The 23,903-nt window shown below is 39.6% G+C and overlaps 2 protein-coding genes across 3 annotated transcripts; one reads left to right on the forward strand and one right to left on the reverse strand.

Annotated features, from left to right (window-relative positions):
* The first annotated feature begins 2,522 nt into the window (after positions 1-2,522).
* ric8b (RIC8 guanine nucleotide exchange factor B) lies at positions 2,523-12,199 on the forward strand. The gene is made up of 10 exons (XM_007545553.2): positions 2,523-2,762; positions 3,661-3,708; positions 3,795-4,424; positions 4,711-4,805; positions 4,975-5,125; positions 5,787-5,882; positions 6,645-6,789; positions 6,895-7,039; positions 7,120-7,239; positions 10,028-12,199. Exons 1-10 carry the CDS (start codon positions 2,679-2,681, stop codon positions 10,134-10,136), a joined length of 1,623 nt encoding a protein of 540 aa, XP_007545615.1. The 5' UTR covers positions 2,523-2,678; the 3' UTR covers positions 10,137-12,199.
* Positions 12,200-12,301: 102 nt separating this feature from the next.
* LOC103133698 (NAD-dependent protein deacetylase sirtuin-3) lies at positions 12,302-22,986 on the reverse strand. 2 transcript variants are annotated; one of them, XM_007545558.2, is made up of 8 exons: positions 22,734-22,986; positions 15,985-16,207; positions 15,599-15,820; positions 15,192-15,424; positions 14,283-14,383; positions 14,043-14,204; positions 13,752-13,964; positions 12,302-12,718 (listed from the first exon to the last, which is right to left on the reverse strand). In XM_007545558.2, exons 2-8 carry the CDS (start codon positions 16,197-16,199, stop codon positions 12,566-12,568), a joined length of 1,299 nt encoding a protein of 432 aa, XP_007545620.1. In that variant the 5' UTR covers positions 16,200-16,207; positions 22,734-22,986; the 3' UTR covers positions 12,302-12,565. The 2 variants fall into 2 exon arrangements, with proteins under 2 accessions (XP_007545620.1, XP_007545619.1); XM_007545557.2 differs by having other exon boundaries at positions 22,730-22,985.
* Between the last annotated feature and the right edge of the window lie 917 nt (positions 22,987-23,903).

Below are 23,903 nucleotides of genomic sequence, written 5' to 3' on the forward strand. Positions count from 1 at the left end.
TTCAGTCGCCACACCTAGAGCCTCATTGTTGTCAGACTTGTAGAGATAAGAAATTACTTAAACAAAACCTGTCTGACAATGTGAAATCACAAATAAAGAAAATGTGGGACAGTCACCAGCTTAGCAAAATTACTCCAAGAGTCCATTGGCAACTAAACCAAGAAGGTCACAAATAACCCAAAATGATATGTGAAGCAAAACTGGCTTCACTCTTCTCAGTTGAGAGCAGCGTCTATGATTAAATGGTAAAAAAGAGAAACTGGGCAGAAACTGCATCCGTGTTACAGTGATCATACAAAATCCTTCCAAGAAACATCTTGATTATCCTCAACACTTTTGGTAAAATATTATGTGGACTGGTGAGAAAACAGTGTTTTATTTTTTTTTTTGTTTTTGTAAAGTGTGCATCTTATTACACCTAATGTGAAACTAACATGATTTCAGAAAAAATATCACACCATCAGTTAAACAGAGTTGTGCTGGTGTGATTTTCTGGGGCTGATTTGTTGCTTCAGGATCCTGGACAGCATCATGATGGAACCATGATTTACGCTTTTATAACTAGTAAATCTTGAAAAAGTTTGTGACCTTAAGCTCATTAGAGTTATGTAGCAGCATCCAAAGCACCCCAAAACTTTATCTGTAAATCAGATTTAGATCCTGTGGCATCGCCAGAAACATTATGGAAAACCTTCTAGTGTGATTAAATGTGAAACAATTCTGCAAAGAAGAGTAGGGCAGATTCCTCTGCAGCAATAGAAAAATACTCACCAGTTATCACAAATGCTTATCACTTCTTGACCTGAACAATTTTACCGACCATTATTCGTTCGTTTTTAAGACTTTGTAGTTACTACATACTTTGCAAATCCTGTTATTAAAGAAATGAAGAAGCTACGTTCCAATGTTGAACCTTGTGTCCTTGATACTTTATCATTAAATACTAAAAACTGTTTTCTGTCGGTGAACAAGATGTTTGACCACCTATGAACTCTGAAAATTACAGATTATAAACCATAAGAACAATCTCACAGTGTGCCGTTTTGTTTACATTTTTGCTGTAACTTCTTTTATCAGTCCAACTAATGCAAAATGGATTTAACTTCATTTTATTCCAGTCTTATTAATGCTTCTTTTTGTTTGTTTAAAATGGTCTGATACTTGTTAAAACAGCTTTTAAGCACTTAAGAAAACTGTAAAAGCAACATTACCAACATTTTTTAAAAAGTGGCATCATCTTAAGCAGACATGGATCAATGAGTAGATTTTTTTTTTCTGGAATCATTTTAGCTAATCTATTTTTTCCATCTTCATAAACTCAGTGGGAACCTTAAAAGGGGGATGGGTCTGAGCAAGAACTGCTGAATAAAGTCCATTTCAATTGAGCAAGTGTCCTGCTGTGCTGAGGTCATTGCATCTTAGTCCCACAACCTTTAACCTCTTACCCCTGACTGCGTTTCTTTATACATCAGAGTGAATCCTCTGTGCTACATCTCTGAAATCCTGCAGGACTCACTGCCGAGACATTGAACGCAGCTGACTTGTTTGCTGCAAAGAAGAAAATAAAGATGTTGGCCCTTCATTGTAATATAATCACCTGACCTTAATGTCAACAGCAATATCCGCCGTGTTCTGCTGAGATCTTTACGCCATCTCGTCTGGCAGCTGTGAGAACCACGTTGTCACCAAAGGCAAAGTCTTGGAAGTGACATAAAAATAAGGAAATCTAGGAACCTGATTCTCAAGGTGCATCCAGAAATTCCCAGTGCAGGATGTAGCTGATGACATCATCCACCCAGAGGGAAAAATAAAGAATAAACATGAACATTTCTTTTAAACGTAATAAATTATAGTGCAGTAAAAACAACCGAAACACATTAAAATGTAGCTTCCATAAACAATCACTTCTTAAAAGTTTCTAGAATGAAAGACGATCTTCACCTATTTCATTCATTTGTGTGACTTCAGAGCTGCTACATTAAAGGAACATTATCTCAGCTCCCATCAAAGCACATAAAGTTTAGCATTCCTGCTTATTTTATATTGTTTATTGTAAATTACCTATTTTTCAACAACAGTTACACTCATCTCTTAATACTTGTATTTTTTTAAATGTACTATTTTTCATATCTGCAAAAGTCGTGACTTGTATTATTGTCAAAACTCTAGTTTTTCCATTTACCATTGTCTTATTAACCTGTGTGTGTTTCACCTCACACTTTGCTCTTGATATTCAGGTACCATTCTATCATTGCGTTGCTTATGGCAGCAAAGTTTTTTGCTCTTCACTTTCTGACAGTTGATATGATACATAACAATGGCAACAAGGTGTTATTTCTACAACTAGGAGAACCTGGTTAGTATCTCAAAAGCTTAAAAATTACATTAAAAACTACCAGAAAGCTCAAAGGCGTTGAAATCAATAAAATCTAAAATATGTATAAAAATAATTTTTAAAAAAATACACATTTTTTTAAATATAAATTAATATTAAATCAGTTAGCAGACTGTTTAACGGCGTGCAGTTTCTTGCAGCAGTGTGACTGAGGCTGCAGGTGGAGGCAGTCAGGGGAGTCTCCCTGCTCTCAGCGGCTCTATGACACCACCTTAGCCTGACAGCTAGCACTGGCAACGTCCCAACCTAGCTAGCTGTCCGTGTTTCACACAGTCTCCACATCATGGATCTTAACGGCATCCTGTCCCAGCTTGAAAGTGCTAACGAAGAGGACACGGAGAAGCTTTTACGTCGGTACAGTGAAGAGGTGAGCCAGCGGCTTGGTCAGATGTTATTCAACCAAAGCAAACAAGCAGCTAAAGCTAGTTGGCGAGCTAGCTTTGAGTTAGCTTTACATGTTGAGTTGCTAGCTGAGCAGAGATGTGACGTGTGGTCTGTCAAATGACTTTTAATCTTTACTCAGACCGCATCGTGTTTGGGAACGAACAAAATGAACAGAAAAATGCTAAAAAGAAACAAAAAAAAACAACGACAACAACAACAACCCAGTTGTAGTCGATATGCTGCCCGCCGACAAGATGAGCGACTTTATGTTTCTAATGCAAATCTCTGTCAGGAGTACTGTTTACGTTCAATACAGCTCATAAATAACAAGGTAACAGATCAAAACAACAACAACAGTAAAAACTGAAACGACATATTCAAAGAAAATGCTAAAAAGCTAACTAAAAAAAAGCTAAAAAAAAAAGTTAAGTCATGGTTAGAAATAAACTTACAGCATTTTGTAACCTTGGTGGAAAAGCTGCTGTCGTCAATACAGTGTTCAGTCTTTATTTATAGGAGCCAACAGTTTCTGCTTAGTTCAGGTTTTTAGGGAGTTTGATCCAGAGCTGAAAAAAGACGGAAATCAAAGTCTGACTCCTTGTTTATTTTTGGTGCCAACATTGAGAACACACATCTGAACTCAGAAATACGTTTAATCCCAAGACCAAGAAGACTTCAATTAATGCCATTTGTGCATGATCAGGGTATGATCAGGCAGCCAGAACAGGGATTTGATCCATTTTCCTGGTTTTGGTCTGGACTCCGGCAGCAGCATTTTGGACAGGCAGTAAAGGGGAAATTAAGAAGCAATGATGATATATTGCAGAGTCATTGAATTCTCAAATATAAGTGAAGAGAAATAAAACCTTTTTTAATTTCAGAACACTCAGACCTTCACGTTTAACCAAAAAGAAGAAGCCCTGCGGAGTGTGAGTAGATCCCGCCGGCGCATGTTATTACTCGATAATCTTGTACAGCGGTGACATTCTTCCTCCCTGTCTATCTTGTAATTCAGAAACTCTGTCAGAGTGTGCTGACGGTTCTTGGGAGACAGGTGCGGCCCAGCTGCCAGAAGACGTGTCTGGAAACACTCCGCATCCTGTCCAGAGACAAGTGTGTGCTGGGGCCTGTAGCCACCAGGGAGGGCATGCTGGTTCTGACGGGGTTAGCGATGCTGCGTACCGGACAGGAAGGCGAGGATAAACAGGAAACCACTCAGGATGCTTTACAGTCTGAGGAGGAGAAGAGGGTGGTGGTGGAGGCCCTGAAGTGCCTTTGCAACGTTGTGTACAACAGTGCTGCGGCTCAGCAGGTGTGTGTGGACATCCAGCTGGTTCACGGCCTCTGTGCCAGCCTGCGCTTCGCCCGTACGTGGCAACACGAGGTGGGCCTGTTTGTCCTGCGCCTCTTCTTCCTGCTGTCCGCCCTGCGCCCTGATCTGAGGGGAATACTCAGGAAAGACTGTCACGCTGTGAGACTGCTGTCGGAGGTTCTGGAGCACACTCTGGACGTTCGCTGGGTCGGCACCTATGAGGCGGCTCGACCAGACCCGCAGGCTCTGCCCCTGCCCACAGAGAACAACGAGCGAGCCATGGAAGCCCTTAAAGCCTTGTTCAACCTCACTCTCTCAGAAAGTCGGAACGAGGTGAGCATGCCATGACTTTGATTCGCAGTTTCGGTACAAGGGTCAACATCTGGGTTTCTGTTCAAATCGCTACACTAAAAGCTACAGATACATTTTCCAGTTTCTCACTTTTGTGGCGTTTTGGCAAGAACATTTTTAATGAAGCCAATTTTAATTTTAACATTTCTTGATACCACTTGTTGCATCTTGTTTCACTTTCCAATAAGAATCTTTTACATTCTTCTTATTATTATCAGTTTTTTTAGGTTTTAATTATGCAATTTTTTCTCTTTTTGCGTTTTTACAGGAGGACAACCACCAGTTCCGACTCCTAGCTGCTATCCTGCGTCATCTGTTGATGCTGAAAACAGAGACAGAGGAGAAAACAGAAGAAGTTCACAGGTAGGAATCTGTTAAAAGGACCAAACGGCTGCTAAGAACAGGACAAACCCAACCCAAACCATCATCTTATTAAAAAAAAAGAAAAAAGAAAAGATTATTCACTTAATAATTGTCTGATTTTACTTTTATAATCTTGCTGTAAAAATGCTGTTTCGTGTTCCTGCTTCAGCCACACCATCAACCTGCTGAACAACCTGCCTGCTTCCTGCCTGGATGTGCTGATCGATGTGCCGGTCCAGGGAGGCGTGGAGGAGTACGGAGGGAAAAACATGGAAGCAGTTCAGGTGTTGCTGGACTTCATGGAGAGGAGAATCGACAAGGTAAAGATGGTCTTTAGGAGCAACGAGGGGAGGGCTCTGGTGAGGGTCATTTTTACAGTTTACATGTCTGAAAAACTCACTAATATTAACTTTTTGCAATGAGATCTAAGATGGTAAGTTGGATGTGCAATTAACAGAGCATTGTTAATTGCTTAATTGTTCCCAGCTGTGACAAAACATTGATTCTGTTACATATTTAATCATAATTGCTTCCTGCAAAGAAACGCACAGATATGAAGTTATTCCTGCACACAGTAATATTCCTCTGATCTGGCTGCTTGTTGACCAGATGCAGTTTGTTGAAGACATTAGACATTTCCAGCTAACTGCATTAAATTGCTTCATAAGCCTGTTGTGGTTGCGTCCATTATGTTGCTCTTTGACCGCTAACGGCTGCACAGCTGTCTGGTTTTGTAACTTTAGTTCCATCTAAAGTAAGCAGGATTAGGATTAGGGTCCAGACTTTTAAATTAAAAGAACATTGTTCAAAAACATTTATTTGGTCTCTTGGTCAACAAAGTTGCAATGATCCCAGCTGTAGTTTCTATAACAGTTGGCAAAAATAAATTTCAATTATTTTGTGTCTATTACGATGGTAAGACACGCAGTTTCTTTCAGTCTGTGATGTGACTCGTTTGCCGTCTCGTGTCGCTTCACAAAGGGCTCCAACTACAAAGAGGGTCTGACTCCAGTGCTCAGCCTGTTAACCGAGGGATCCAGGTGCCACAGAGAGATCCGCAGATACATCAAAACTCAGGTAATGCTGCAAACAGGGGCTGCAGCTAACCATTATCCTAGTAGTTGAATGTTCTGTTGATTACAATCAATTAATTAGATCTTTAAAAATTGGCCTTATGCTGCAGATTTTTCATTACTTAAACTTATTTTATACAATATTAAAAACGCATATAAAATGCAAATAAACACTTCAGTTCATTTTTTAAATAAGAAAATAAACATTTTATTGCCTACAATACAATAACATAGTATTACTTTGGTGAACACTTGATCATTTGTACCGTCTGCAGCTAAAAAATACTTCTAACATCAACATGTGAAAAGCTCGGCCCTTTCTGCTGAACTTACGGCTCATCTGATGATTATGCTTTTGAGTGACCAATTAAAACTTGGATAGAAAACGATGCTTAATGGAGTTTATTTTGTGTTAAATTTAAAGGAGGTGAAGCTAAAACTAAGCCACTGGAGAAGTTTTGGGTAGAAAGATGGTTTTTCATCTTAAATGCAACATCTATATATTTTTGTACAGTTTTTGCTTAATTATTGCTCTGATTGTGTAGTTCTTTAAAATAATGCCCTCATTTTAAGAGTCTATATGCTCATTTAACGATTTTTTTGATAACTAAATCAGTTGACGGTTATTTCGATAATCAGTTAATCATAATCAATCTAATTCATTGCTTCCCTCTTACTGCAAACCAATCAGAAGCAGCCAGTGTTGACCTTTATATCTGCTGAGGATTCTTTGGCAATGTTGCGTACAAACTGTTGTGCGTTGTAGGTACTTCCTCCGCTGAAGGACGTGAAGAACAGACCCGAGGTGGGCACCACCATCAGGAACAAGCTGGTTCGCCTCATGACGCACGTGGACATGGGCGTGAAGCAGACGGCCGCAGAGTTCCTGTTTGTCCTCTGCAAAGAAAGCGGTGAGTGAAGACGAGCGAGATGCGTCGGGCTGCGGCTGTGACATTTATGCCTGGTTTCAGTTTTTGAAATATTAATCAGTTCGTATGTGTGACGTCACCTTTCAGTGGACAATCTTTTGAAGTACACGGGATACGGAAACGCAGCCGGACTCCTGGTGGCTCGGGGGCTTCTGGCCGGCGGGAGAGGAGAGACGGAGTACTCTGAAGATGAAGACTCGGACACGGATGAGTATAAATCCGCCAAACCTTTGTGAGTTTCTCGGGCTCGCGTCATACCGAGAAAGTAGTTTGCAGATGTAGATTAGGCCTTTTTAATGTTTATATTTCCAGCATTAACCCCATTACTGGTCATGTGGAGGAGCCGATGCCGAACCCCATCGAGGAGATGACGGAGGAGCAGAAGGAGTATGAAGCTGAGAAACTGGCCAACATGTTTGACAAGCTGTCAAGGTGAGACTCTGAAGCAAAACGGGGATTTAGCGCTGCTAAAAGCTTCGTTTAAAAAACAGGATACAGGATACAGATGGCTGATGGAGATATGTACAAAGTCCCTAAAATGTAGAGTTGCTATGGAGATCTAGTGAGCTCTGGAGGCCATAGTACTGATGAAAAGTTGCACCAGGATGTTAAGAATTATTTCAAAAATGTTTTTATTGTGAACTTATGTTACTTTAAGGCTTTTTATATATTTTACCTGGAGAGCCAGTTATTGTTCAGGACATCAGAAAATATTGTTTTTGTTTCTCCTCCCACCAGTTTGACTCAGTTTAACTCTTTAGCTCCTGCATTGTCTGTGGAGAAAACGAGTCAGCAGAATTGGATGCAATATTAGATGAGATATTTTTCTCTTGCAGTGCTTCAGCTTAGTAAGTAAGCTGATGTAATCAGGTAAAATTCTCCTTTACCATGAATAGAAGCTTCCCATAAATGCTAATTAATAATGATAATTTTTGTAAATATTTGACCTGCTGATTTTGATTTCAGCCCGTTCGCATTCCCTTAAATATGAGAAGACAGAAAGCCTTCAATCGAAACATAATAAATCTAGCATAAATAACTACAGTAGTTATTTAAATCTGTAGAAGAGGTGAGGAATGCTGCTGTGAGAGAGCAGTGCCTCTAAATCTGTTTTACAGATATTTTAAACCGTCTTTAAGAGCTCAAATGAGCAATTAGCTCATTAATAAAACAGCAGACAAAAAGCAAAAGCTAAAAGGTTAAAACAGACCAACTTCGCTGTGCCATGTTCGGCCTTCCTGTTATCTGCTAAATCTCTTGCTCTCCGTTTCTCTTCCATGACCTTTAACATTCTCAACATGCCACACAAAGCACAGCTTCCCTCATGCCTCTGCTTCCTCTGACGTAAATTATTAATGCTATAAATGGCTACACCTGAGCTCTGTAACATAGTTCATTCAGGTTTTGTCGGCAGGAGCTGGTAGTGCTCAGGTAGTTCACATGATTTTGAAATAAAACCAACAACTTGAGTTGATTCGTGGTGCTGAAGTGAAGGCAGCTGGACCTCTTCTCTTGTCTCTTGAAAATGTTTCACCTCTGAAGCGTTGTGAAGGAGAGGTGAAACAATAGAAGTCAAGTAGGATCGTGATGTGCTGAGGATCACCAGTCGATTTCTAAGTGCTCCTGTGTTAAATGTTGGTGCCAACATTCAACATTTTCATGCCTTAACAAGCTTCATTTCTGATGAAAATAGCTGTAAGTTTTTAACCAGTTTGCTCGATGGCCTATAGTTTGAGTAAATATGAAAAAAAAAACAAGTTTTTAATTGGGGAAATTTAGCCTCCATGTAAACATTTTCTGCAGAAACCACATTTAAACTACTGAAATTCAAAAGAACATTTCGACACAAAGGAGAGAGAGAGGCGCATGAGGAGGGACGACCGATGTTCCTCTTCTCGGCTGATCGGCTGAGTCTGTTTTGGAGGAGTTGTTTGAAAAGCTCCAGGCTTCTGCTGCGTTTGAGTTGACCTTTTCATTAGCGAGCGGAGGCTAATGTTACCTGCTAAAAGGTGACTGTGAGCTTTCTCCCGGCCAACCAGTTCATCACGGGAAGAATCTCCCTCCGCCACGCGAGTCTTCAATTAGCCTCTGACTGGCAGCCGTCACATTCAGCGGCAGAAAATAGGAGCTGGAGCCGCGCGTCGCTGCAGCATCATTACCTCCACATTAATTATCACCTAATTGGCAAACGCAGTCGGCTTGTTGGCTCCGCTTCCTTTATGTTCCTCATTGAAGTTGTTTTTTTTTATTTTTTACCACGCGTCCCAACTCGTGTTGGAGGCGCTGGCCAGATGAGGAGCGAACCGGCACACAGGCGTAAACTAGACGAACCAATTTGGGTGGAACGTGGATGAAGAGGAAGAGACACGGCTGAATAAAAACGGCGACATAAGGGAGGCGACCTCGTCATTGTTGGCCGCGGGGCCATAATGAGACACGTGCAGCCAGAATGAGAAGATTCCTCCTCTGAGGCCGCATCGTCTTTCTTCTCCTTCCGAGGAAAGAGAGAGGTGCTCTTCCATCAGCACAGGTGCTAAGGAGATTGCTCAGCGGCCGGCAGGAATGTGCTCTACTGACAGCGTCTAATTAGGACACACACCCCGACCCGTTTACACCTGCCGGGCCCTCCATCACTTCCGAGAAGGAGGGAGAGGAGATATTTTTGGGTCTAATTAGGAGCAATGATGTTAAATGTTTGTTTTTATTAAGGCTGGAGGTGATTTATTTAGTTATTTTTAATTTTACGACCCTATCCTCATGCGTTTCCCACACTAAATCAAATTTACTTTCAGGAATCTGTCTTTTGTGTATAAATCTGTCAAATTAACGTTTGAGGATCCTTTTTTAAACTGTTGATGGATCATCTTGGACGAAGCAGTGACGCACACACACACACACACACACACACACAGTGCAGGTATAATTGGATTAGGATAAAGGGCCAGTGTTGGCTTTGAGGAGATTAGTTTGAGCACTGATCCTGTAATTAAACTGCCACAGGAAGGGAGAGGAAGAGGAGGAGGGAGAGAACGACGGTCAGACAGGGCCGATTGTCGTTGAACGGGTGAGGAGAGGGGGTTTGGATGAGGGTCCTCCAGTTTGTGTATGAATAAGGACAAATTCAAGGCCCTCGTTAAGTCTGTCCAGAGACACAAAGAAGCCTGAGCAGAGTTTCAGATTTCTCAGTCCTCTGATTCTTCTCGTTTCTTCCTCTCCACAGGCAGAACGTGATCCGGCCGATGGGCGTCAGGCCGGACGGGACGTTGGCGCCTCTGGAAGAGACGCTCATCTGTCGACCAGAAGAAAACTCTGATACAGACTCTGACTAGTGCGCCGCACGTCTGGGCCGCGGTTTCCAGATCTGCGTCCCAATTGTAGAGCTAGTGAAACTGAACTGTGACATGCTGCACTTACACATTTCACATTACATGTACATGATATGATGTAAAAAAAAAAAAAACCATCCTGGCCTCCAGTGATGACCCATAAAGTCCAGCTTGTCACCAACCTGTGTGATAAGAGAGGAGGAAGTAGTTCATTGTGGATTGAGCTGGGAGAGTGACTGTGATGAGTTTAAGTGTAAGATACTGAACCTCTGGCACATAGTTAGGCATGTTAACGATGGAAAACATGGAGCACGCCTTTAAGTCTGTCAGGCGTCATTTTTCTGCTTCTTACACGGTTATTAATTTCTTGCAAAAGTACTCGCACCCCTTAAAGTCTGTTCTTTTGTCAGAACTTAAATCTATTTTACGTGATAGACCGACACAAAGTAGAGCACAACTCCAAAGTTGAAGCAAAGATGGGATTTAAAAATGCAACTTAAAATCTGAAGTGGTTTTGTGTCAAACCCCAACTGGTTAATACTTTCTAAAACTTTTTTTTTTGCTTCACTTACAGTTGTGAAGTCTTGTGGTGTATTTACCAGCTTTGACCATCATCTGTATGTTTAGGGTCGATGTCTAACTTTGAGGGGGGAAGTTCTGGTCGCCTTCAAACAGGATTTACCGTCAGCTCTGACTGAACAGAATAGCATCTGCACAGCATGAAATCGCCACTTCTTTGGGGATTGGGGAATGTTAAACTCTTAGGGTTTCCAAATGATGGAGGCAGAGTGCCACTTTAATCAGATTTGTATTTATAAAAGAAAGTACCCTTTTCCCTAAACCTCACAGTTATGCACTATTTTGTGTTGTGATGTAACAAAAAAAATAGACTTTCAAGGGTATAAATACTTTTGCGAGGCACATTGTGTTGTATGGGTGTCTACTTTGATACAAACTCAATGGAATACATCTAAAGTGATATCTTTTAAATGAATGACTTGACAGGGACTGAAAGTTTGCAGAGAAGATCAGATTTTAGCCTCCTCCTCCATTTCAGACCTTCTCTGCCACGACTACAAATTAAGCTTATTTTCCAGATTCTTCTTGTCCTCTGAAATGACATTAGGTTTTTAACTATTGGAATTCAATCAAGGCTTTTCAGAAAAGATACAATAAACGATCAGATTGAAGCATTATAATTAAAGTATTTAACTATAATGTGAAATGCACCGTTGCCTTCACCGTTAGCAGACACAGGCGTTGGACGGATGGAAGTAGGAAGAGTTGGTCCTGAAGGCTCCTGCTGTTACTCAGAGTTCATTTGAGGCCTTTATGGTTGGTTACCTGTTGCATCCTTAAGTTATGAAACTTAAATTCTTGCTGGATCTTTTTTTTTTTTTTTTATAGTGAACACAGATGCCAAGGTTTAAAGTCTTAAAAATAAAATAATCATTCCTTTTGTTTGGTTCCTCACATTTATGTTCTGGTACATTTTTAATTAAACACTGGACAGTTAAACCCCTCCTTTGGTTTTAAATGTCGCCGCCTGTCCACAGGCACGTTGTGACCACTGAAACTTTTTAAATTCAGGCTTGTTAGCCAACAGACATTCATTTTTTTTTAAGAAGCTTAGAGGAACAGAAAAAGCAACTTGATATGTAGTTGCTGAAACACCTCATGTGGATTTTAAGACCATGAAATATGGAAACTACAATGATTGTTTTTAATCCATTTACTTTTTTTTTTTTTTGCCAAATCTGCATGATGATAAATATTTTTGCCCCTGATGGACAATGTAGAATTTTATACAAATCTTTGTGTGTAAGGCCGACTGCTCTTATAAATTTATAGTAAACTGTTGGTACAGCAACAAGTCCAGTTCCTAAAGATTTTACTGTAACTGAAATGCTTTTAAGCCTCGTCAGATTTTTGTTGTATTTTCTTACCATTATGTTTTTGTATTTAAACTGTTCAGACTTTCCTTTGTGCTTGTAAGTTATGCTATGTTATTTTTCCAACACATAAATCCTGGGATCCTTTATAAATTTGCATGAACGTGGGAAGAATATCTTGTTTGCACTTTTTTTGTGTGTGTACTATAGGCAGCACTACTTATTTTGTGAGGCTTTTCCACTGAAAAGTTAATAAAAGTGAAGAACAACACCGTCTCCTTTGCAAAGAGAAGCATTTATTAAATATTGAACAGTGCATGATTGAGATAAAACAACTTTATTAGCCTCAGACATATAAAATCACTTTGGGGAATATTTACTAGTGTTCTGGATGGAAACTAGATTAACCACCTTATATCTACATATAAACAAAACAAACACTTCACATTGACTATGACAGATGTGAAGCAAAACAACCTGCATATTTACAGAGCAGCTGAAATGAATTTCTCCTGAACTGTTGTATTACAGGCTGAGGAGTTATTTGCTTGCTCTGGAAGACGCAGAGCTTTTGCTGTCCGTTTCTGAGTCGGTGTCCTCGCTGCAGCTTCCTTCAGCGCCTGGTCTGGATGTCTGCATGTCTTCAGTCTCTGATGATGATGATGATCCATTGGTTACCACAGGAGGGATGCCCTGCAAGAAGGACTTCATCTCAAATAATCACGTAAACTATATTAAAAAGTGAAACTTATATTGATTAATTATGGATAACATTTATTTGTTACAGTAAAGGCCCATCATTAAGGGGTTTCTAATAAAAAAAATAAAAAAAATTGTTGGCATTTTCCATTAATTTTTGCATTAGAGTGGTTCTGGTGCTGCTTTGAGGAAACACAGGTTGCTTTAATTTAAGCCTTTGGTTGATCTTTATTGTTGGGCATCGGAGCTGAACGATAAATCAATAATATCAATAGATAATGTCTCAGAATTGTCAATATTCAAAATCATCACCTTCCTAAAATAAAGGGTTATGTCAATTTTAGTCAAATGTGACTTTGACCAGAAGAAGAAAAAATATCACCTCATTTAATTGCCAAAAGATGCTTCAGGCCATTATTTTAGGAAGGTAAAGTATTCACTGAGCCGCACAGCATTCTGGGATATGTAGGCAGAGGGAGGCTTTTAGCTGTTCAACTTCACGACTTAAGACTTTCTATGACAACGGTTTTGAAACCTGGTCCCGCTGTCCAGCATGCTTTAGAGCTTGAGAAAAATGCAGTGTGAATGTTTAGGTGAAAACTGCAGAAGCGTTTGAAGTCAACTGAAGCAACAGAATAAAGCAAAATCCTGCAAAACGCAAATAGAAAAAAAAACTGTAGAAAGAAGAGTGAAAACCTTCAGTCAATATCCAAACTACCAACCAAAGACTTTGTAAACAAAGATTTACAAAGCCAAGAGGGGTTGGAAGTAGGGTTTAAATCAGCATTGCATTTAAATAGCTGTATTGAAACACACATATGAGTTCTGTGAGCAGACATTTAATTCACCATTGCTTATTTCTTAGAAACTGAATTCCAGGTTTTTCATTGGCCATAATAATCTAAGTTAACAGAAATAAAACTTGATGTCTATCTGATTGTGCAATCAATCTATTTAAAAGACTTTTGAATTCATTTAATGAAATAAATCAACTTTTTGCTGATGCTGTGTGTCCTGACCAACTCACCGACTTTTCCTGAGTCCTCATCATTTCTTCGATTTCACCGCTCCAGCCAAGGATCTCTGCGAACCTCCTGACCGAGTCTGCCAGATCCCCCAGCTCCATGTGGTCCCCTCTCCGCAGCGGGACCCTCTCGAAGGGGCCCACAGCATGCCGGTTCAGGAGCAGACGAGGCACAGTGGAGCGCACCGTATTCACTAGGCTAGCAAAAGGCTCGATCTGAAAACAAAAAACTTTATTAAAGATCAGACGCTACAGGGATGCGATTCTGATTTTACGAATCAAGTTAAAGCTCACCTTTAAAGAAGTCCCCATAATGATGAGCAGGTCTGCTTTGGGGAAGTCTTTCGTGTGGAGAAAATATTTCTCTGGGAGGTCTTCTCCAAAAAACACAACGTCAGGTTTGACAGTAGCGGCGCAGAAGGAGCAGGTGGGGATGTTGTCAGTCATTATAGCAACCTGCGAAACACAAAAGAAAACATCACAAGGCCGAATAAAGCAGCGGACAGCGTTTGGCAGGTTGTGGACTCGACGTACTTTAGCCTCCTCGGCAGGATACGGCGTGTAGCACAGGTGGCAGGAAGCTGTGGTAAAACTACCGTGGGCCTCCACGAGTTTGTCTTCAGGGATGCCGCACACTGAGGAGAGGAACGGCACTTTAAATTACTGAGACCAAGGCAGAAAATCAAGTCAAGAGACAGGAGAAAGCAGTTCAAATTAATACGTTGTTTTTTTAAAATCACCTTTACTGAGTTATTGTTTTATAAACAAATCTCAGTAGTTTCAAAAAACTACTTCTTCCATAAATTTCCATGTTTATAAAGTCAAAGCAGTGTCTGAACCTCCATATCTGAGTCTCTAATGACAGTTTCTATTAATTCATGACAAATTACAACTTAAACTTGAAATGATTAAGAAAATGTGAAACTAATGGTATACATTTTAGCTTTTAAACAAAAAACCTCTTTAATAATGTTTTTAATAATTTATAAACCTGTTTAAATAATGTTGTACATTTATTAATTCAATATATTTAAATGACGCCAAACATAAAAACATTGAATACCTAAAAGGAATTTATTCATCAAGTATGTAAATTATAACTGGTAGTTATAATGAGCTGTATTTCTTAAAGTTATTTTTCATTTTTATGTACCTCATTAAATATATTTACTGAAGTGATGAAGGTCCTAGTTAAAGTTTAGGTACATGAGGTTATGAAATGTTTTGGCTTGAAATATAGAATTAGGGAAAACCACAGACTCTATGAGGAAGAAAGGAAGGAGGAATAAAAGCACAAAAGGACAATTGTGAAAATAAATTGAAAAGAGGAAAGATGGAAAGAAGAATGGAAGGTGGGATGGACAACAAAAGCATAAATGAAGTCTGAGACGGCGTTGGAACGCTGCGGTAGACATTTGGATGTTTGTCTGTGTCCTAACTCGCCTTTCTCCAGCCCATCGATGTTCTGGGTGTACAGCCGGAGCAGCAGACCTTTGTGGTGGAGCATGCGGATGAAGTAGTGGATGTAGTTGGGACGGTGGCAGCCAGGATACAGAGCCTTGGCCAAGGAGAAGAAAGGCTGGGGGTCGTTGGAGAAGTAGTCGATGTTGAAAATGGCCTCAGGGTAAGGGATGTTGTACTTCTCCAGGTTGGCATAGAGACCCGTTCCTGGAGTCCTGGAGACAACGTAGAGCTCTCGTTAAGACATGTCATGGCAGTAATCCAAAGAAACAAAGTACAAATAAAAAAACAAGATTAAAAAATAAAAAAAAAAACTCCACAGCGAGTGAGACCACACTGACGAGGAGTGAAGTCATTAATCAGAAACAGAAAATAAAAGAGATACGGACCGGAAGTCTGGGATGCCACTGGGCGTGCTGATTCCTGCTCCTACAACCACCAGTATGTTTTTACAGCGGCCCAGTTTCACAAGCCGAGCCACCGACAACAGGCCGCTCCGGGAAGAAGAGGACTTCACCGGGAATGAAGATGGAACGATCTGGTCAGATGTGGACTCAGAGGACGGACAGACCTGCATGGGAACACTGCCAGCTGCAGACATCGTTCCTTTACTGTTGGAAAAACAAAAAGGTCCAGGTGTAATTTACAAAAACACTGACAGGCCTTATTCTTATTTTAGTACCGCGACAAAAATTAAGGGGGAATAAATCCAGTATTACTCCTATTCTGTTAGTTCTACTTTCAAAGCATGTGGCTGCAGGTAGCATGTTTTCACCTTGCAGAGTCCGGTCTGCTCACACTCATCAGGCTGAGGTCCTGAGCCAGAGCCGAGTCAGGCTGCTTCCTTCGTTGCTTTCCATACGGACCCTGCCACGAGTCCTGGGGTTCTGCAGGTCCTGGATGCCTGGCCTGGGAGCTGGAGCTGCGGGTTGACCTGGTGCCCGGAGGCTGGGGAACTTTTCTATCCCTACTGGACCTGGACCTGTTCATTCCAACACCTGGTAAAACGTAAGAACAACAGGCAGTTCTAGTTTCCATTCAGTTCCTTTATACATTACAGATTCACAACCAATGTTACGTCTAGCTACTTTCACTTTTAAGAAACCCAATTCCCAATTAATATTCAGTTAATCTGAACTCAATCCCGTTCAGATCTGAGTCTACAGTTTATTCAGGAAAGAGACCCAGCTAAAGAAATTAGCACTGCGCTAGTAGAAAACGAGTACAACTTAATGATGGCATCAAAAGCTCTCTTGGTTGATTTGTCCAGAAGAGAAAAACAACTTCACACAAAAGAGTTGGCTTGATATATATCGGATGAAAGGAAAAAATAAATAAAAAATGTTAAAAATCACACACATTTAATCCAAGCAATATCTCTGAGAGTCGTTCTTCTTCAGAGAATAATTTGTTGGACTTCTTAACGTTTGTTCTTCTGTCATTCTGTGCATTTGGTTTTATGTTAGAATTATTATTTGTTGCTTTTTGGGTGAAGAACTTTGTCCAACCACAGCTGTTCTCAAATGTGCTACACAAATAAACTTGATCTGATTCTCACCAAGGAGACAGAGCAACACAAAAAGCAAGAATGCTTTCTATGAGAAAACCCCCCAAAAAGTCTCCTCCAAGAAAAAAAAAATGTGCAAATTTATAGCAACAATAGCTCTGCTGCAGCTTAACACATAAGCACCAGGTCAGTAGTACTTTCTATGGAAAGTAAAAACCAAGAGCGCACACAAACAAAATGGCAGGACAATTTACTTCAATGTTTTTGTCTTGGAAAGAAATGCGGCTAAACACACAAGTTCTGATCCAGAAGGCAAAGCAAGACTCAAAGATTACACTTGACATTTTATTTCCCAAACGAACTTGAATTAAAAAGGTTTTTTGACTCACTTTAATAACCTAACAGGCTTATTAGATACAAGATGTTTTCAGTCATTTATTTTTCAGTTGCCATTCCTCCTCTCCCTCCTCTTCCTCGTCTTGTATTTAAAAAGCTGTTACACTGAAATCATCCCGACATCCTTTTCTCCCGAGTCTCTTTACACAGAGGGGAAGCTGAAATGTTTTAAAACTGTCAACAGCCGAACAAAAGCTAATGGCTGCAATATATTTAGCCCCCTCCGCTCCCCATTCTCTCCATAGCTGCTATGCTAATACAGTCCACAGCTGTGGCAGCTTTACTGTTCAGGGAAAGCGGAGCGTAGCGCCGAGAGGTGAAGGGGAGGGATGAGAGTTAAAAACAGGGGTGGGATGAGGAAAAAGAGAGAAGTTGATAAAAGTCAACAAACCCAGCTGGGTGAGCGGGGAAAAGGCGCCCTTACGGCCCCACAATGACGTTGAGAAAACCAGCTGAGGGTGGCGGGGACAGAGGAGATAAATGATACATAGGCGAGCTTCAATAAGGACGGAGCCCTAGGAGGAGGGAGAAGGGTCACCTAAAACTATTCCATGCTTTTAAAGAAAGTCGGAAAGGCTGAGCAATCCGGCAGAGACGACAAAGAAGTGGCCAAAAGGGTTTCAACAAATTAAGCTTTCATGAAACAAACTTCCTTCTACATCCACCTTAAAGGAGACAAGCCATAAAAGATCAGAAAAGATTAAGAGTAGGGGTGTACCGATCGTGGTTTTTTTGGCCGATCCCAGATTACCAATCTTAAAAAAAGCCTGAGCAGCAGATTCCGATTTTAGCCGATACTAATATTTTGTCTGAAATGTCGCTAAACACCATAGAAATGGAAGGACCCTAAAAAGTCAAATTTGTCTGATGTGATGAACTAAAAAAGGTGTCATGTATGGAGAACAATAGTCACTGTCTAGTACTAGTACCATATATCATGATACGATTATCAGCAACATCGGCCAGCCCAAGAGTTTGGTGATTAATTTTGGTGATTAGCGGCTAACAACAGAGATTTGTCAAGAAAACTAAGGCGATGATTAATCTTCTGTTATGATAATGACCTCAAGCACAGAGCAAAGGTGACAAAGCAGACTGGACATATTTGAGTTGTGTGGGCCAGTCAGAGCCTGGACTTGAATACAATTCTCTGGAAAGAGCTAAAATGGCCGTCTACTGACTGTTCCCATTTAGCCTGACAGCTTAAGAAGATCTACAGGTTTGCAAAGCTTGTAGAGACAAACCCAAGAAGACTCGAGGTTGGAATTGCTCCCAAAGACGCTTTAACAACATTTTAACCCAACGCCGATAAAGCCATTTTAGAATAGAAAATCTAGACCAAGTTAAGGGATGTGAAAAGTCTACTAGATAAAAGCCTCAATACTAGAAAACCCTAATTTAATTATATCAAGCTCAGTTTTTAGAAAGTTATTTATTGAGCTTAAAACAGATAAATCTCACGTTTAAGAAATAAAAGAGACAACCATCCCAATTCACTACTTTCATTTAAGGTCCTCAATCTTTTTCCTCCTTTAAGACTGAAGCCCCTGCGTTACTAGAGCCCCCTCCAGCCCCTTCACATCCTACAGAACTATTAAAAACAGTAGGAGGGTGAGGGTCTCTGCTTTTGTCTGGTCTGCTCTCAAAAAGACACTGCTGAGTACAGGCAATAAATCACAGGCCCAGTTATTAAGGTTTCTCACAGATGGTGAGAGCTACCATCACACAGCATCTTAACAGGACAAATACCCTTTCCAAGTATGGTCGCAGTTGGGTAAGTTGAATTTCTTTTAGTTTGCACGAGCACAAAAGTAATTTTTTATTTTTTTTGTAAATATAATTGTTCAGAATCTCTGAAATGCTTCCATTTTATTAGATAAATCTCTAAATGTCTGTAGACGCTGTTATTATTCTTTGATGACAAATAAATCCTTGTATAAATGACAAAGGGCATTATGCGGATTTAGAAGCCGCCCGCCCCCTCCCCCCCCTCCTTGCTTGCCCTTTCACACTACTTGCTCTCGCAGATCTCCCAGATCGAAAATCTGCGTGTCCCATAACAGGACCACCAGCATAGCGGCTGCTCATACGAGGGGATACAGTTATCTAATTAAGAGCGCCTCACAACACTGGGAACACCTCAGTGATCACCTTCAAAACTGCCCCACCCCATCTCCTCCACTAAAAAGTCATGCTGTCTGATAATCCTTTCAAAATGCTGGAGGCTCAGACTAAAGGCTAGAAGCCGGCAAGAAAAGTGGGCAACAAGTTGGTGCTAAAGCAACAAAGACACAGCTAACAGGGTGAAACCGGAGAACACTATGAGCAAATACTGATGTGTTTGCCTAAAAGACATTCAGAAGTATAATTATTAACACTGCATGCAGAGGAAAAAACAATTATTTTAGCAATTGATTACTATTAGCTATTATTCTGACGATGAAGTGGTAAGAAAAAAGGAGAAAATTTTCACATCCTGCAGATTTTTCATTTATCCACTTAAGACCTTTTTATTAAAATAGTAGAAAAATATTAAAAGATGCAAAAAACTAATAATTCAATTCCTATTGAGAAAATAAACATTTTATTGCAGAATTTGACGCAGATGAAGCTAAAACTAGGCAAGTGAGAAGTTATGGGTGGAACAGATTTACAGACTTATCTTAAATGCAAAATATATATATATTTGAACAGGTTTGACTTAAATCCCTGCTCTGTGTTGTTCTTTCAGGAAATGGCACATTTTAGAATATGTGTCCTCCAGTTAAGGATTAATCAACTACTAAACTGATTAATCCTTTTAATAAATCAATTCATCACAACTGATTTTATCATACCATCTTTTTATGCAGATGAAATTTAGGAGATGAACAAGTCAGACTTTTAGTGGCCATTAAACCGTTCGTTTTCTTTTCCCTTTGAAAAACCCCACAGTTTTTAACAGAAATTAAAGAATCACAAGATAATTCCCATTATCCCTCAATGCTATCTGATTTTTATTAAACTCAAAACAAAATTTAAAGAATACGTCATTTGTTGATACCTACAAAAAATTGTTTTCAGTTTTGGTAAATGCAAGCAAATGATGGATGGATGGTCAAGACTGGTTTGACAACTGTTTTTTTTTTTAACTTTCTGTTGTATGTTTGGCAGAACGTCGCTGGTGGCCTTCACTTTGTAAAGCGCTGAACATTCATGTCATTTTTTAAGGATTATTTTTATTTATTTATTTCGAACATGACAGAAGTATAAAATTACACACATGAACAAGGAAAGCAAAAGACATATTTTTGTACAATACTCTTAACTTGCTCAAAAAGGAGTAGGAAGAAGAAAGAAACTTATGAACTCCTACCCCATAAACTCATACAATATTTTCAGATGAACCCTCATTATTTTGATGGAAAAAAAAAAAAATCATCCTTGTAAGGTCATTACAAGGATGATTTTAGTGTAACTTTACTCAGATTCCACTTTCTGCAACTTGTTGCAGAAAGTTTAAGAGAGATAAACAGCTAAAATGTGGAGCTGGAGTCTGTGAGCCCCGCTCAGCTGCATCTTAAAGCAGGTTTGGCTAAGTTTAATGAGGTGCTTTTCTGCTGCAACCCCAGCATTTAACCCTCCACTCACAGAGGAGTCGAGGACGGCCAACTTTGATCTCCCCTGTACCCCCAGCCCGGGGGACAACGACCGGCAGCCTGGTCGCCATGGAAAGCTCTTCATTACTTTGCTGAAGAGGCAACGGCTCTGTGTTCTCCCTCCCCACCTGCTCACTAATGACATATCACTCTGTGTAGCATCTTTGTTGGCCTCTCTATTGACACAAAGCGCTGAGTCCTAATTTGTGTTAGGATGTTGTTTGCTCACACACAGAGGATGGTGGGTGGCGGCGGGGTTAAACTGGCCCAGTGGGTCGATGGCTAAGTAATGACTTGTCTTGTTGCCCCTCAAAAGACACACTGGCACTTAATTAATAACATATCAGAAATCAATGTCAATTCTCTGAAGGTATAAGACAAGAGAATAAACTTTTTTTTTTTTTTTTTTTTTAGCAAATTCCAACTTTAAGTACGTTTGACCAGTAATTATCCAGTCGATCTTGTTGCAGAAGATAAAGAGTAGAAGTGATGTTTATGATGATATTCTTTTAAAAAAAACTACACACTTTTCCTGTTTACCTACAAACATATGTGAAGGGAAAAATCTTCACTTGGAGAATTAAAATGCTGCATTTCTGCAACTAACATGAGGTTTTTTTTTTTTTAGAAATAAAATGTAAGCAAGCAGTACATGAGTTATTACCAATTAAAATATTCAACCATGTCTCAATATTATAAATGTGTAAAACTTTTCTAGATCCAAAACAAAAACATGCCGAGTGTCTGCAGTGTAAGCCCACACTGACACCTGCTGGTAGTTTAAGGTCATTACATAAAAACTGTTCAATTCTGAGGAAGCCTAACATGAAAAAAAAACACGAAGAACATTTATTCAAATACATAAATAAAACTAACAACAACATAAAGTAATTTACTGACCACACAATGGCCGGCTTGTATTAGATTGTTAGCCATAAGTGAGTTTACTGCTAACTATCAGTTAACTTGCCATCTCTAATGATAAATTCTGGTCGATGTTCACCATTAAATTTAAAAATATTTTATTAATCCCAAAGAGAGCGTTATCGTTGTAGTGCCTTGAATTATTTAAATTTCTTGGGTGGATCATTGTAGGTGGAGACGGCTGGGGGCAAGAAGGAAGGATATAAGGAAGCAAGGACGGAAAAGACACAAAAAGGGCAGAAGAGGCAAAAGGAAGTAAACACAAGGAAGGAAGAGGAAGTACAAAGGAAGGATAGAAGACAAAAAGTGAATGAATACAGGCACAAGAAAAAATATAGGAGGGAGAAAGAAAACATGCATCCAACAAAGATAGTAAAACAGAGGGCAAGAGACAATGAAAGTAAGCCAACATAAAGCAAGGACATGAGGAAGAGAAAAAAAGAATACAAGGAAGGAAGGACAAAAGAAAAACATTGGGGGAAAAAAAAATCGAGAAAACACTAATATTTTTCCATACTTTTGTTTTCTCCATATTTTGGGGGGAATTTCAATTCTTTTCCAAACTACTCTGATAAACCTGCCCCACAAATTAATTTATATTTGTCTGTCTGTGCAGAGACATACAGTTTGTTTGATAATTACCCTTTTTTCAAATGAAGAACTTTTGAAAGCTGCAGTTCAGACCTTCTGTGCTTTGAGTCACTTTAAATTATACAAAAACATGTCGTGTCCTGTCCACAGAGCACATCACAGATTTATTGACGATTCAGCAAACACTTTTAGCTGTAAGGGTATAACTGTAACAGCAAAATGTTTTTGGTCGCCCCTATGAACTGCAGTACAGATAAACAATAAGTATATTTAAGTTAATGCTTAAAAAAACGACAATAAGGAACTGGAGAAAAATCCTATTGAATACAATATTTCACCATTCTTCGGTAAGATGGTGCTGAAATACTTTAAAAAGGTAAACAGGGATTGAAACCTAGACCAATCATAGCTTGTTTTTTTTTTTGTTTTGTTTTTTTCCCCACTGCGGTGTTACAAGGAGTTACCTGCCTGTCTCCAGATTGCTCGACGAGAGATGCAGGCAGACTGAGCTGCTTCAGCCAGAATGCTTTAACAACCAAACGGAAGCTGGCTCAGCGGCTGTGACGCTAAAATCCACAGTGGAACTCCGTCACCTGTGGCGGTCGGGTCAGCAGAATCGGGTTTACTTATTTTAAATTAGTCTGTCTTCCTCTCAGCCACACGCAGAAAAGGAAATCTGCATGGAGTCTAAGTTTTAGGGAGCAGAGGTCTCACTCCGCGTTTTATTCCGTGGACTAAATAAGTCATCAAGAACTAATACAGGCGGGAAACGAGAATGGAGTCACATGACGCAGTGTTTCCGCTTTTAACACCAATTTCCCTGCGTTATTCAAATCTAAAAGAGTGGATATACTTGTTCATGCATGTCATTCTAATTTGATGATAAACTGCTGTTGAATCTTTTGTTAATCTGTTGATCTTTAATAAATAAATAAATAAACAATGATTGCCTTTTAATTCCAGCATGTTGTAAGCTAAGTTTCTATACATAATAGATGCATTTTGTGGTAGATGTAAATGTAAAACATCCTAATAATCGTGTACACTTTGGTTTGGAATAGAATAGAATAGAATAGAATAGAATAGAATAGAATTATCCTTCATTGTCCCGTACAAATTCAGGAAATGTCACATCTGGCTATCCAGATGTGACATTCTTGAAGATGAATTTGACATGTAGAGCTTGCTAAAGGTCATAAAGTGTTTCTGGAGACAATGGGAAACCTTGCTACTGGTGATTTCTGTATCTTATGAGACTGACATATTTATAAGACACATAATGTGATACATAAACTTCAGATTCAGATCTACTAAAGAACAGAAAAAAACATAGCAAGAAAGTAGATTCATCTAAAAACCTTGGTTTGTCCAAGGAATATAGAGTCCTTCAATAATCTACCATCATTTAGATACCTTAGAAGACATAATTTTACTATATTCCTATAATTAAATAAACATCTAAAGGGCAATTTAAAAGTATTTTATATCTCGTTTGGGGATTATTAATGAACCCGATCACATTGTGCCAACCATAGCATTCATGTCTATGGTTCCAATAACCTATCATAGAAACATTGTTACCGAGGGATGGTAGAGACTCATCTCCTTGTAAGAGACGATCTTGACTTGAAGGCCGCA

Source organism: Poecilia formosa, unplaced genomic scaffold (assembly GCF_000485575.1).
Source record: "Poecilia formosa unplaced genomic scaffold, Poecilia_formosa-5.1.2 Scaffold13, whole genome shotgun sequence".
NCBI classification, from domain to species: Eukaryota; Metazoa; Chordata; class Actinopteri; order Cyprinodontiformes; family Poeciliidae; genus Poecilia; species Poecilia formosa.

Coding starts and splice junctions, on each gene's coding strand:
- ric8b (XM_007545553.2), top strand. CDS start 2,679: ATGGATCTTAACGGCATCCTGTCCCAGCTTGAAAGTGCTAACGAAGAG. Junction 2,763..3,660: donor TACGTCGGTACAGTGAAGAG/GTGAGCCAGCGG, acceptor TTTTAATTTCAG/AACACTCAGACCTTCACGTT. Junction 5,126..5,786: donor TGGAGAGGAGAATCGACAAG/GTAAAGATGGTC, acceptor CGCTTCACAAAG/GGCTCCAACTACAAAGAGGG.
- LOC103133698 (XM_007545558.2), bottom strand. CDS start 16,199: ATGAACAGGTCCAGGTCCAGTAGGGATAGAAAAGTTCCCCAGCCTCCG. Junction 15,425..15,598: donor AGTGGCATCCCAGACTTCCG/GTCCGTATCTCT, acceptor CGTTGTCTCCAG/GACTCCAGGAACGGGTCTCT. Junction 13,965..14,042: donor TTATGGGGACTTCTTTAAAG/GTGAGCTTTAAC, acceptor TTTTGTTTTCAG/ATCGAGCCTTTTGCTAGCCT.